The 13,634-nt window shown below is 40.4% G+C and overlaps 2 protein-coding genes across 3 annotated transcripts in view; both read left to right on the forward strand.

Annotated features, from left to right (window-relative positions):
• The window catches only part of LOC124795009, a 78,249-nt gene that overhangs the window by 20,298 nt on the left and 44,317 nt on the right, over window positions 1–13,634 (forward strand). The window contains exons 2-3 of one of the 2 annotated variants that reach the window (XM_047258771.1): window positions 9,497–9,667; window positions 10,741–10,886. In XM_047258771.1, the coding sequence (XP_047114727.1) occupies window positions 9,497–9,667; window positions 10,741–10,886 (317 nt within the window). The remainder of the gene's footprint in view (window positions 1–9,496; window positions 9,668–10,740; window positions 10,887–13,634) is intronic. The other variant, XM_047258772.1, reaches the window with a different exon arrangement.
• On the forward strand, window positions 7,714–8,794 carry LOC124795011. The gene is made up of 2 exons (XM_047258773.1): window positions 7,714–8,334; window positions 8,430–8,794. Exons 1-2 carry the CDS (start codon window positions 8,137–8,139, stop codon window positions 8,601–8,603), a joined length of 372 nt encoding a protein of 123 aa, XP_047114729.1. The 5' UTR covers window positions 7,714–8,136; the 3' UTR covers window positions 8,604–8,794.

Here is a 13,634-nt window from a genome sequence, read left to right on the forward strand (position 1 = left end):
TTTCTTGAAAGCATGTATATTTCTCATTACCTGGCGAGGTAAGTTTAATGCAATTTTGACATATGATGACATGGTTGGAGACTGTGGCTGTTATTTGAAGACCAATGTTGATGATATTGGGACAGCAACCAGCCACAAATTTGCTTTCAGTTCCTTTATTCAAATGGTACCATTACCGGTTTAGAACCATTATGATTCATCTTCAGGCGGTTTACACGCTTTCCTTATAACATGTGGTGTTTACGTTTCTTGAAAGCATGTGTATTTCTCATTACCTGGCGAGGTAAGTTTAATGCAGTTTTGTCATATGATGATATGGTTGGAGACCGTGGCTGTTATTTGAAGACTAATGTTGATGATATTGGGACAGCAACGAGCCACAAATTTACTTTCAGTTCCTTTATTCAATGGGTATTGTTATCGGTTTCGAATCGTTAGGATTCATCTTCAGACGGTTTACACGCTTTCCTCATAACATGTGGTGTTTATGTTTCTTGAAAGCATGTATATTTCTCATTACCTGGCGAGTTAAGTTTAATGAAGTTTTGTCATATGATGATATGGTTGGAGACCGTGGCTGTTATTTGAAGACTAATGTTGATGATATTGGGACAGCAACCAGCCACAAATTTACTTTCAGCTCCTTTATTCAATGGGCACCGTTACCGGTTTCGAATCGTTATGATTCATCTTCAGACGGTTTACACGCTTTCGTTATAACATGTGGTGTTTGTGTTTCTTGAAAGTATGTATATTTCTCATTACCTGGCGAGATAAGTTTAATGCAAACCATCTGAAGGTGTAACTGTGTAGCAACTGGAATTATTGCAGTCTTCTACAATTCAGAGGGTATTTTGCCTATCTCACCTATCTTGCTCACCTGGTTGAATAGTTTTGTCATGATTGGCTCTCCTCAGAATCTTAATAATTCCAAAGGAATGTCGTCTGCTCCAGGGGTCTTGTTTTGTCTAAGTCTTCTAGTCTTCTGTCAAATTCTTCTTGCAGTATCATAGCTCCCAACTCATCTTCATTAACTTCCTCTTAGCTTTCGATAATATTGTCCTCAAGTTCATCTACGGTAATAAAAAAATAAAGTAATTTATAAGAAACATTCCATACTTAGTCTTTATTCCTTCCAGAAGTTACAATCTGCTGCAAAATATAACAGCCTCATAAATAATTCAGATTAATTTGGGGGGGGGGGGGGGAGGCTGTGCTTTGTTTCTGCAGCGCACAGAGCTATCCCTGCTATTCCTGCCCCTTCGCATCCCTCCTCAACCCCACCACCCATCCCAGTAGTTTGCTACTTATGTAAGGTGCACTTTGCTTGTGTGGATGTGTGTGAATTTTCTAATTCAGAAGGACGACTCTGTCTCCGAAAACTTAAATATTTTAGCAGTCTCTTACATTGTCACTGTCTGTCTCCTCTATGTGGTGAGTAGCAGTCTGTTCTTTTTATATTGTTGTTAGCCATTATGTGTAAGTTTTAATTGTGTTAAATTACTAATTTGGTTCCTCATGACGAAGGTCAAAATTAAGAGTACATGAAAGAACTTTCTGATGGTCAGCTCCTTGCACTTTGTTGTAGAGTTGCACCCTCTTCAATATAAAGTTAGCGTCTGTGTGCAGCAATAGCTGCCACAGATGACAGTCCATTTGTGTTTGGAGAGTGACTGAATACATATAAACAACGAATAGCATGAACCGATATAATGTCCATCATCTTATTTTTCTGCACTTAGGACCAATAGACACAGTTTTTGCAGTTCTGTAAAAACATGCTTAACTGACTAATTTTCAGTAACTTAGAATGTATATTACACTTCACTGACTTCCTGGTGATGAATCCAGATTTTCCATGTAGAATCTTGTCAGAGGTGAGTGCAGCAACTAGCATTGTACAGTTTATTTACTGAAAGTAGAAGTGGATAGTTCCTGTGAATTATTATGGGTGGAGGTTACACTAAACAACCGAACTAGGTTAATAATTGGCTCCTTTTACCGACCTCCCGACTCAGCAGCATTGGTGGCAGAACAACTGAGAGAAAATTTGTAATACATTTCACATAAATTTTCTCAGCATGTTATAGTCTTAGGTGGAGATTTCAATTTACCAGATATAGACTGGGACACTCAGATGTTTAGGACGGGTGGTAGGGACAGAGCATCGAGTGACATTATACTGAGTGCACTATCCGAAAATTACCTCGAGCAATTAAACAGAGAACCGACTCGTGGAGATAACATCTTGGACCTACTGATAACAAACAGACCCGAACTTTTTGACTCTGTATGTACAGAACAGGGAATCAGTGATCATAAGGCCGTTGCAGCATCCCTGAATATGGAAGTTAATAGGAATATAAAAAAAGGGAGGAAGGTTTATCTGTTTAGCAAGAGTAATAGAAGGCAGCTTTCAGACTACCTAACAGATCAAAACGAAAATTTCTGTTCCGACACTGACAATGTTGAGTGTTTATGGAAAAAGTTCAAGGCAATCGTAAAATGCGTTTTAGACAGGTACGTGCCAAGTAAAACTGTGAGGGACGGGAAAAACCCACCGTGGTACAACAACAAAGTTAGGAAACTACTGCGAAAGCAAAGAGAGCTCCACTCCAAGTTTAAACGCAGCCAAAACCTCTCAGACAAACAGAAGCTAAACGATGTCAAAGTTAGCGTAAGGAGGGCTATGCGTGAAGCGTTCATTGAATTCGAAAGTGAAATTCTATGTACCGACTTGACAGAAAATCCTAGGAAGTTCTGGTCTTACGTTAAATCAGTAAGTGGCTCGAAACAGCATATCCAGACACTACGGGATGATGATGGCATTGAAACAGAGGATGACACGCGTAAAGCTGAAATACTAAACACCTTTTTCCAAAGCTGTTTCACAGAGGAAGACCGCACTGCAGTTCCTTCTCTAAATCCTCGCACAAACGAAAAAATGGCTGACATCGAAATAAGTGTCCAAGGAGTAGAAAAGCAACTGGAATCACTCAATAGAGGAAAGTCCACTGGACCTGACGGGATACCAATTCGATTCTACACAGAGTATGCGAAAGAACTTGCCCCCCTTCTAACAGCCGTGTACCGCAAGTCTCTAGAGGAACGGAGGGTTCCAAATGATTGGAAAAGAGCACAGATAGTCCCAGTCTTCAAGAAGGGTCATCGAGCAGATGCGCAAAACTATAGACCTATATCTCTTACGTCGATCTCTTGTAGAATTTTAGAACATGTTTTTTGCTCGCGTATCATGTCATTTCTGGAAACCCAGAATCTACTATGTAGGAATCAACATGGATTCCGGAAACAGCGATCGTGTGAGACCCAACTCGCCTTATTTGTTCATGAGACCCAGAAAATATTAGATACAGGCTCCCAGGTAGATGCTATTTTTCTTGACTTCCGGAAGGCGTTCGATACAGTTCCGCACTGTCACCTGATAAACAAAGTAAGAGCCTACGGAATATCAGACCAGCTGTGTGGCTGGATTGAAGAGTTTTTAGCAAACAGAACACAGCATGTTGTTATCAATGGAGAGACGTCTACAGACGTTAAAGTAACCTCTGGCGTGCCACAGGGGAGTGTTATGGGACCATTGCTTTTCACAATATATATAAATGACTTAGTAGATAGTGTCGGAAGTTCCATGCGGCTTTTCGCGGATGATGCTGTAGTATACAGAGAAGTTGCAGCATTAGAAAATTGTAGCGAAATGCAGGAAGATCTGCAGCGGATAGGCACTTGGTGCAGGGAGTGGCAACTGACCCTTAACATAGACAAATGTAATGTATTGCGAATACATAGAAAGAAGGATCCTTTATTGTATGATTATATGATAGCGGAACAAACACTGGTAGCTGTTACTTCTGTAAAATATCTGGGAGTATGCGTGCGGAACGATTTGAAGTGGAATGATCATATAAAATTAATTGTTGGTAAGGCGGGTACCAGGTTGAGATTCATTGGGAGAGTGCTTAGAAAATGTAGTCCATCAACAAAGGAGGTGGCTTACAAAACACTCGTTCGACCTATACTTGAGTATTGCTCATCAGTGTGGGATCCGTACCAGATCGGTCTGACGGAGGAGATAGAGAAGATCCAAAGAAGAGCGGCGCGTTTCGTCACAGGGTTATTTGGTAACCGTGATAGCGTTACGGAGATGTTTAATAAACTCAAGTGGCAGACTCTGCAAGAGAGGCGCTCTGCATCGCAGTGTAGCTTGCTGTCCAGGTTTCGAGAGGGTGCGTTTCTGGATGAGGTATCGAATATATTGCTTCCCCCTACTTATACCTCCCGAGGAGATCACGAATGTAAAATTAGAGAGATTAGAGCGCGCACGGAGGCTTTCAGACAGTCGTTCTTCCCGCGAACCATACGCGACTGGAACAGGAAAGGGAGGTAATGACAGTGGCACGTAAAGTGCCCTCCGCCACACACCGTTGGGTGGCTTGCGGAGTATCGATGTAGATGTAGAAAGTGGACACAGTGTCATAGGATGTAATCACATATTGATGTCATGGACTACATATTTGTAAGCCTTTCAAAAGAATCCACATGTGACCAGTGGTGGGCCTGCGTGGGATCTTCTTTCACCAACACAAGATGCCTGGCCCTCTAAAGCCAGGACATAGTCATCTCTGAAACTTCCTGAGGGATTAGAATTGTGCTCAAGACCAGATATTGCACCACATTCTTTCCCTACTATAGACATTACAGATTGAGCTGGGTGCTAATCCTAGCCCAACGCACAGAGTTAATTTACCAATAAGTTTCATTGCAGACTATAGTCTTCTTTGTGAAGAACTCATTATTGCTATATTTTTCTTATTGGGTCCTAAAACCAGAAAGTTCTGCATCTATTTTGCAATCAAGCCTGAACTCGTGATTCTTTTTCTGCTCATGATTGTGAAAAGCGTATGTTGGTGTCATTTTCAAGTCCCTCAGAACTGTGTTTGTCATTTAAGTGTTTCTGAACCGCCTATTATATTTTGGATTGTTCACCAAATGGCTCATGGGGAAGCTCTTTTGCATGGAAGTTAAAGGAGATTACTTTGAGATGTTAGCTTGAATTTTGTAAAATTCACCATTTACCTCACTCTGAAACTATCATTGTGATCAGAATACATAAAGCAGAAATGCCTTCAGTTTATAGGGTAAAATAAAAGTAATTGTGAGTTTTGAGTAAAGCAAACAGAAATCCAGATGAAGAACAACACCGAGTCATTAGTTTTCAGTTATTTGAATGTTCCATGGATCATTAGTGCGAACTCTCCTCATGTTGTGGAATGAATCAGTTTTACAATTATAAGACACTCTCTCAGTGAATTGTGTTGCAAGTTGCTGATTGTTTACATATTTTTCTATTTACTATGATTTCTACTAAACTATGTTCACTCTCTCTCTCTCTCTCTCTCTCTCTCTCTCTCTCTCTCTCGTTGACAGCAAATTTCGTAAGGCAGACTGTGAGGCTATATCAATACTCCAGCTATTTCAAAAATGTGTATAAGAGTTTTTAGAGTAGTGGTTGCCACTTATTATACTTACAGCTCACTACAGTGGAACAAACACTTCCTTGCTCAATAATGAGTTACATCAGAATATGATGTGTAAAACATATTGGAAGTCCCATGCCTTTTGGCAGAGCGTAGGGGAACAATGCGGGAGACCCACACCGCCGTACTAATTGAGGTGGTTTGCCATTGCCTTCCTCCGACCGTAATGGATATGAATGATGATGATGATGATGATGATGATGATGATGAAGACAACACAACAAAACCCAATCATCTCGGGTCAGGTGAAAATCCCTGCCCTGCTGGGAATCGAACTTGGGACCCTATGCTGGGGAAGTGAGAATGCTACCGCGAGACCACGACCTGCGGACTTTAAACATATTAGTAAATGAAATTAGGGACGTGAGTCAAATATTTGACATCTACATCTCCAAAATCTGATTTATCAAAAATGTAAAAGTAGCAGTGCTTAGACAGTTAAGATGATTCGTCACAAGCTGTCACTTGGAGTCATACACCACAGTCCCTCGCACTGTGATGCCAACTTTGACAATAAGTATGCCTACTCTCACATTCCCATGCACTCACGGGCCACTGTCACATCTGAATGTCCCACAAACTTGTATATTACATTCAACCCTCCAATCACAATGAGGCCCCTTTCAAACTTTTGTCAGGCATTGATAACACTGTCTCGCACAAGTACACAGCATCTCCATTTCTGTGCAGTGATCACTCAACATCCGACCCTGTTGAAGCCTTTTGTATACCCTATCAGACTTGGTAACAGCACTATACTTGCACAACACTAATGCACTCTGGTAGCTGTTCTATCTGTCAAAGAGAATTGCTGCTCTAATCATTTACATACCGTTACCACCATGCATATTTGTAATTGTGTGGTCAGGTCTTAGCCAGCACAGGATTGCAAGTATTGTTTTTAATCAGAGTTCAAAGGGTATCAATTATTAATTCCCACAAATAATTTATTTGCATTTTCATGTGTTGGAAGCACATCCATTGGACTTCATTATAAAAGACATCACTTACATTTGCATATAACAGAATATAACAGAAACAAGAGCAGCCCAAATATTGACCTCTGTGGTTCATACTCCGTGATTGTTCTCCATTCGACAATGCACTGCGGCCAAAGCGTCTTCCAAGCAGAAGTTAGAGTTCTGTTGGTAACCCTTTCGCACGCCTTTTCGATCATCTTGACGCCAGCAACGACGTTGAAGTGATATGTCCAAAACTCTCTGAGAATGAAATTGGTAGCCTCAGTCAATTAAAAGCAGTGCATAAGAGTGCTTCAGTGTAGAGTTTCTTAACCCTTTTGGGATGAAAGGCCCATATACGTGGCCCGATGCAGCAGTCGCTATGGGATGCGAGGCCCGTATACGTGGCCCGATTGTCATGTCACACACCCAGCGCCTTATCTAGGGACTGGCTTGGAGGAGTAGCGAGATGGGACGGGGCGCATTCTGTTGGGAAAAATGTGAACTACACGCGGAGTGCGGGTGACTGGCACGTGCTCAACCCCTATCCCCACAGTCTTCCCCTCAGCGATCTACTAATTGGTCACGCTGTTGCTAAGGAGCATGCGTGACACCTGCAGTCATATTTATGTTTGCGCATCAGTGACTTATTGTCTTCTAAATTAAGTGGTGATTTTGGTGTTAGTGGCTACATAATTATGGCTCGTTTATCTAATAAGGACATTGAGAGTTTGCTGAAAGACAGGAATGAAGATTGGAATGTAGACGATGATGGTGGTGAGAGTGAGTGGTCAGGAAGTAGTGCTGATGACCAAAAAGAGGATCAAGAGGGAAATGAAGAAGACAATGAGGAAGATAATGTCCTTGAAGAAAATGAAGAGGATGGTGGTGATTTGAATGACGGCGGTGGCGCGAATAGTGGTGCTCCTCGGGGCAGTGGTGTATGGACAGATATTACAGGAAAAGGGGAGCTTCCTAATGACATCGATTTTGTGCCACAAAGGGAAAAAATTTCTGAAGCAGTGACAAATTGTCGGAGTTTCCTAGACTTTTTTCCAACTATATTTTTCTGACGAACTTTTGAATGACATTGTAGCCGAGACAAACTGATACGCCCGCAATAAGATTGAAAAAATGAGCCCCCTGAAACCCCGCTCGCAGTGGAAAGGTTGGCATTATGTGACTTTGATAGAAATAAAAGCTTTTTTGGGTCCCATTCTCAGCATGGTGATAAATGAACAAAGTGACATAAAAGCCTGCTTTTCTACTGCTTGGACAACAAAGCAGGACTTTTTTCCAGAAGTATTTCTCCATGACCGATTTTTGCAACTTTACTGGCCTTTCACGTTTGTCCTCCGGCTCCTCGGGGCTCATCAAAATTAGCTACTCGAGCCAAAAAAGTGAAGAATGTCGCCGATTTCATTGACAGCAAGTGTCAAGAGCACTTTTCTCCAGGAGAAAAAATTGCAGTGGATGAGTCTGCTGTCGGTTTCAAGGGAAGAATTGCGTTCAAGCACTGTAATCCTCAGAAACCAACGAAGTGGGGTCTACAAGTCTACATCCTGGCCGATTCTGAAACAGGATACTTTTCGACATTTGAGTGCTACTACAGGTCTCCTACGATGGAGTCCTTGGTGCACCCTGAACTTCCCTTTACGTCCCGAATCATCCTTCATTTGTTTGTTCGACTACAGCAAGATTGCCCAGCTCAAGGGAGGCACAGATATTATACAAGCTTACAGTTGGTGGAGGAATTGAAGAAAGAAAAAACTCATCTAACCGGGACAATAATGGCAAACCGAAAAGGTTTACCAGTCAAGGTAATTAACTGATTTCACTAAATATTTTGCAAAATAGAACTGTACAAAATTTACCATCCCCCCCCCCCCCTCCCCGCCCCTCCGCCCCCTTGCAGGTAAAGAGAAAACAGCTGTCAAAACTCAAAAATGGCGACATGAAGGCGTTCGAGAATGCAGTAGCAATTATTCTAGCATGGAAAGACAAAAGGCCGGGTCTCATGGAATCTACTCATCACAAAGATGCTATGCAAGAAATCACCCAGAAAAAGCGGGTAGGCAGTAAGAGGTGATCCAGAAGCCATCAGTGATTTGTGACTACACGGCAAATATGGGAGCCGAGACAGAGCCAATCACTACAGCTTGTTGTACCATTTTGCCAGAAAATTCCTCAAATGGTGGTGGAAAATTTTCTTCTGGTTATTCGAGGTACAATACTCTCTTAGTAAATTTTTGTTTTGACAAAAGGGTAATTGTTCTGGTTAATTTCAGGTGGGGATCGTCAGCTCTTACTTGCTATATGTCATCATAGCAAAGAAAAGAGAAGACACCAAAGATTCGTTTGCAGTTTTGGAGGAGTCTCGTCAAGGAGCTTGTGGGCGACGTCAGTGCTCAACCAACCCTATCGAGGAAAAGACCACGCTCTGAGCATGGTGACCTACACAGTTTTGTCAGGCAACCCTGAGAATCTACAAGCATCTTGAAGTTGCTGATGAAGTTCTCTGCTGCCTTTGGGCCAGAGCTGGCTGCTTCACTTTGCCTCACAATGATGTTGATACCGGTTCTTCTCTTAAACTTCTCGAACCACCCACGACTTCCCTTAAACCCTTCTTTGGCTGCTGATGATCCTGGCATCTTCTAATGAGGTCGGCAAAAATCATTCTCGCCTTCTCAAAAATGAACTTCTCGTTAATAGGTTCACTTTGCAATTGCTTTTCATTTATCCATATAAGAAGCAACCTTTCAACATCGTCCAGAATATGAAACTGTTGTTTAGATAATCTTGTCACTCCATTTGAAGCATCTGCCTCCTTAATCTTGTCCTTGTTCTTGTGCAAATAATTGATGTAGACTGATTGTATATGCATGTTAAATCAGCAATGCTCAAACCACATTCAGGTTTTTCAGTGATTTTACGTTTCATTTCTAAGTTCATTTTCTTTCTCGTATGGTTGTCTTCTTGCAGATTTATCTTTGGGGACGTTTCTACGGAGGTTATCAAAATTTGCACACAAAAAAACATGGCATGAACACAACTGTAGCAAAATGTGTGATCAGAAGCTTCACCAAGATGGAAGCAAAATGAGCGCTGAAACCAGATTGCAGTATTTACTCATTATGCAAAAGTCCTCATTCAGTGAGTCATTTTTGTATGGTTTGTTTTTACTCATTATGTGATTTGTCCATTATGGGAGGCACTCGTTAAGCAAGGTTCCACTGCATTTCAGTGTCTCTTGTAGGGGTGGTCTGCTGCGGAGCTCCATGTTTAACAATGTAAGATGAACGGTGTGTTCCAAATCTCTTGTGCCTGCACCAGCATTGTGCTCTTTCAGCTGAGGTGCCACAGATCACCATCTATCATTCTTTACAGAGCAGACAAGCCTCCAAACCCTATGTTCTGTGAAGAATTGTGGGCGTCCTACGATTTAGTTCCTAGTGTTAGTTTCGGTATCCTCCTTCCTCTTAGATGTTCACAACAGTAGCATGTGAACATTCACCCAGTTTTGCTGTTTTCGAGATACTCATTCACAGGTTCTGTGTGATAACAATCTGCCCTTTGTCAAAGTCGCTTACCTCAATCGATTTCCCCATTTGCAGCCCATACCTTCACTAGGGTAGTCCCCCATCTGTGGTTGCTTCTCTTATGTACTTTTGTTATTGCTTCACATTCCTGCAATGCCACCAGGCGGCATTCAGTTTCATGGTGGGCAGTGGTCATAATGTTTTGACTTATCAGAGTATATCTGTATATTGTGTACTTTGTGTGTGTTTTTATTGAGGTTACTTATGCAAGCTTTATACTCGTGTAAATGTTTTGTTTTTTGGGCAACAACAGCAATTCATTTTGATACAGTGCTAATTTGGAGGTAAAAATTATGCTTTGTTCCTTCTTGTCTCCTCCATACAGTAAATAATTTAGAACTAGTTCTTTCATTCTCTTCGTAGTTTTTTAGGATCATGTTGTTTTTCTCTGTTGCTGCCTTGATCTCAATTAGTTTTGCTAATCATTGTTGAGTGATCATTTTTGTTACCATAAGTACTATGTAATTATACTCTTGCCTCCTATTTAAACTGTTTTTATTTCAGCCACTTCTTGTGAATTTCATAACTAGGTTTTTTTTTCAAATACTTGTATTTGTATACCTTTTTATAAATAGACAACTGTCAGTCTAATCTCATTTACTGTCAGAAGTTAATTCTGCTATTTAGGTTGGCTGAAGAGTGTTCCAGGGGAGCCTAATCGAGCATTTTGCCTCTACTGTAACCGAAGCCTTCATGCTCATTGTTTAAGTCTTTTAAAACATTTATGTACATTAAAGCACACAAGAGCTGCACAGGCCATCGCCCCAGAGCAGGTAGTTTAATTTATATAACCATTAGTCTTATCTACATTTTGGTATTTGTGAAAGAAAATCTAAATTATATGTTACATAAATTATGTTGCTAGCTAAGAATGTGAAGAATAATGTGGCATATTTAAGTCTTTCAGATTCTCCAAAAATGTACTTAAATCATTGGGCTATATCTGTTAAAAATTAATTTCTATCTAAGACAATTTGAAAGTTGCTGTTGTGTATTTTGGTTAGAAGAGGTGCAACTGACAATCTCAGACACTAGTCAGTTGTTACTAGATGATGGCCCAATAATCCAAAACACAGTTTACTTTTCACCCTTAAAATTCTGGATTCCTGAGATTGGAATATTTCCTTTCTGCGCCCTTGTGATAATATCACAGAAGAAGTTATCATAGAAAATTCATTTTATCAGGTTCCACCACTTTATAACTGAGATGCCTGTGACAACATTTGAAGCAGTCTTTGGAGGAACACTGATAATATTATAAAATAGTTGATCAAATGTTAACATACCTCCCATGAACTTTTTCATTGCTGTCAGCTCTTTCGTCATGAATCAGTAGAATTCCAAGAACTATGACCACGTTAGCTCTTGCCATCATTAATGATCAACCAATATTTTAAAGGAAGAGCACCATTGTTGACATTATGCACGTTTAGAGGATCCATAAACTGCACTGTACATTGCCTTGTACTGCTTACTGAATTCAAGCCTAACTCTTCCTCTACAGTTTTCACCCCTCCAACACATTTGCCTCCATTCTCAAATTGACAATTCTTTGATACCTCAGGATGTTTCCTATCAACTGATACCTCCTTTTAGTCAAGTTCGCCCTAAATTACTTCTCCACCCCCACCTTCGCCTATTAGATTCAGTATCTTCTCAGTAGTTATCCAATCTGCTTATCTAATCTTTAGGGTGTTTCTGTACATTTTAAAACATTCTGTTCGCCTCTTGTCCACATTTCACTTATATATAAAGTTCCATTCTTATACAAATACTTTTATAGACTTCCTAAGGCCGGTATTACACTATCAAATTTCTTTGTCAGATATCTTTGTCAAATGTCGTCCAATATTTGATCAAATCTAGGGCCTCGCTGTAGATTTGATCAAAGAAGTCGCTTGTCTTCTGTTCACTGCAATGTGACTTGTTACCACATGTAGCGCTAGCATCGCTGCATTCTGTCGTCTGTAGTGTTTTTATAAACATTGCCGGTAAATACAATTGGTGTGTGCCGACAACTACAAAATTAATAGAGATGTATGAAGCTGATGAGGTGCTTTACAACGCGAGGCACGCTGAATACAAAAATAGATTACGAAGAGTGGAGACCTGACCTGACCTAACCTAACCTAACCTAACCCAACCCAACCCTCTCCTGTAGCAAGGAATCGGAGTGTTACAGTGAGCCTGTCTTCTGCAGATGTAGCAGTTCTTAAGTGAATATTATGCTTTGTGATATGAGGATACACTTCATGGAGCACATACAGAAATGTATGCTAATCCATTCTTAAGTAATTGATGTGCAACTTGACGTCATCCACTGTAAGCTCATGTAATAAATTAATAAATTTTGTTGAATGCTTTTATCGTGTCATCGTAAAACCCACGGCTTCACCCAGAACACTGTTCAAATGATTCTGGAACACTGCCTGTTAGCCATGTAAATGACCAGTTATTTGGAAATGAAGATGAAAATTGGCAGCTGATGAAAGTCATGAGATTGTCCAAGACATGTTAACTACATATGACAGTGAAGAACAATCAGAAATTTTGCCAGTACAGATCGTGCGACATAGTGATGCTGTGAGTGCATTTAACACACAGGTCACGTGGGCTGAGGAAAATGATGTAGAAGCAGCTGATGTTTTAGTTTTAAGGAAGCTGCAAGAGAAAGCTTTTAAAATCTCTTTGTTCTCAAAAAAACATACGAAGATTGATGATTTCATATCACGGGCAAAGCCAATTGATGAACATAAAAATGATTGAAGCAGAAAAAATTAAATTGTTTTTGCTTTTCAGTTAATGTGTTTGTTGCTGTAATATGTGCATAAAGTATTGTTAACTTTGATCTGAGTTCTACAGAGTATTTTTGTTTTGTTTTGTGAGTCAATTAAATGTCATAATATTAAATAAAAAAAAATAAAAAAAATAAAAAACACCTGCACTTTTCATTGAAAATCCAGCAGTTTCTGTAGGCCCTAATCCGACATATCCCAGTCCCGTATGTGTAGGACTACAGAGACTCTACTGTGGATAAATATTGCAATTCTTGAAGAGTTCCTTGGTGCTTATTAGTGGGCAGTGCAAATCTAATGATTCAAATTGGTGGTGGGCAATTTGAATACCAGTCTGGTTAGTATAACTGAGGGTTTGCCCCTTTCAGCTCCACCCAAAGTAATGATTCATCATAGACAAACAAGACCTCAGAATTGTAATTTTCTAATGGCTAAACCCAAATACTTGTAGGCAAATGTGACACTTGCGTGTTTTATATCGTTCCAGCTTTATTTTCTGCCCCCGCCCCCCCCCCCCTTCTCTCTCTCTCTCTCTCTCTCTCTCTCTCTCTCTCTCTCTCTCTCTCTCTCTCTCTCTTTCCCTTCATAACATATTATAACCTTCAGGATGACAGTGAAAAAATTTAGACAATATTATGAAACAGATATATGGCTACTCACCATGTAGTGGAGAGGCCGAGTCGCAGATAGGAACAAGAAAAAACTGTCAAACATGTAAGCATTTAC

Source organism: Schistocerca piceifrons, chromosome 4, assembly GCF_021461385.2.
Source record: "Schistocerca piceifrons isolate TAMUIC-IGC-003096 chromosome 4, iqSchPice1.1, whole genome shotgun sequence".
Classification (NCBI taxonomy): domain Eukaryota; kingdom Metazoa; phylum Arthropoda; class Insecta; order Orthoptera; family Acrididae; genus Schistocerca; species Schistocerca piceifrons.

What these genes read in the sequence shown, in the direction of transcription:
- LOC124795011 (XM_047258773.1), top strand. Translation starts at nt 8,137, where the DNA reads ATGGAGTCCTTGGTGCACCCTGAACTTCCCTTTACGTCCCGAATCATC. An exon ending in GAAAAGGTTTACCAGTCAAG is followed by an intron (nt 8,335 to 8,429) that starts GTAATTAACTGA and finishes GCCCCCTTGCAG; the next exon opens with GTAAAGAGAAAACAGCTGTC.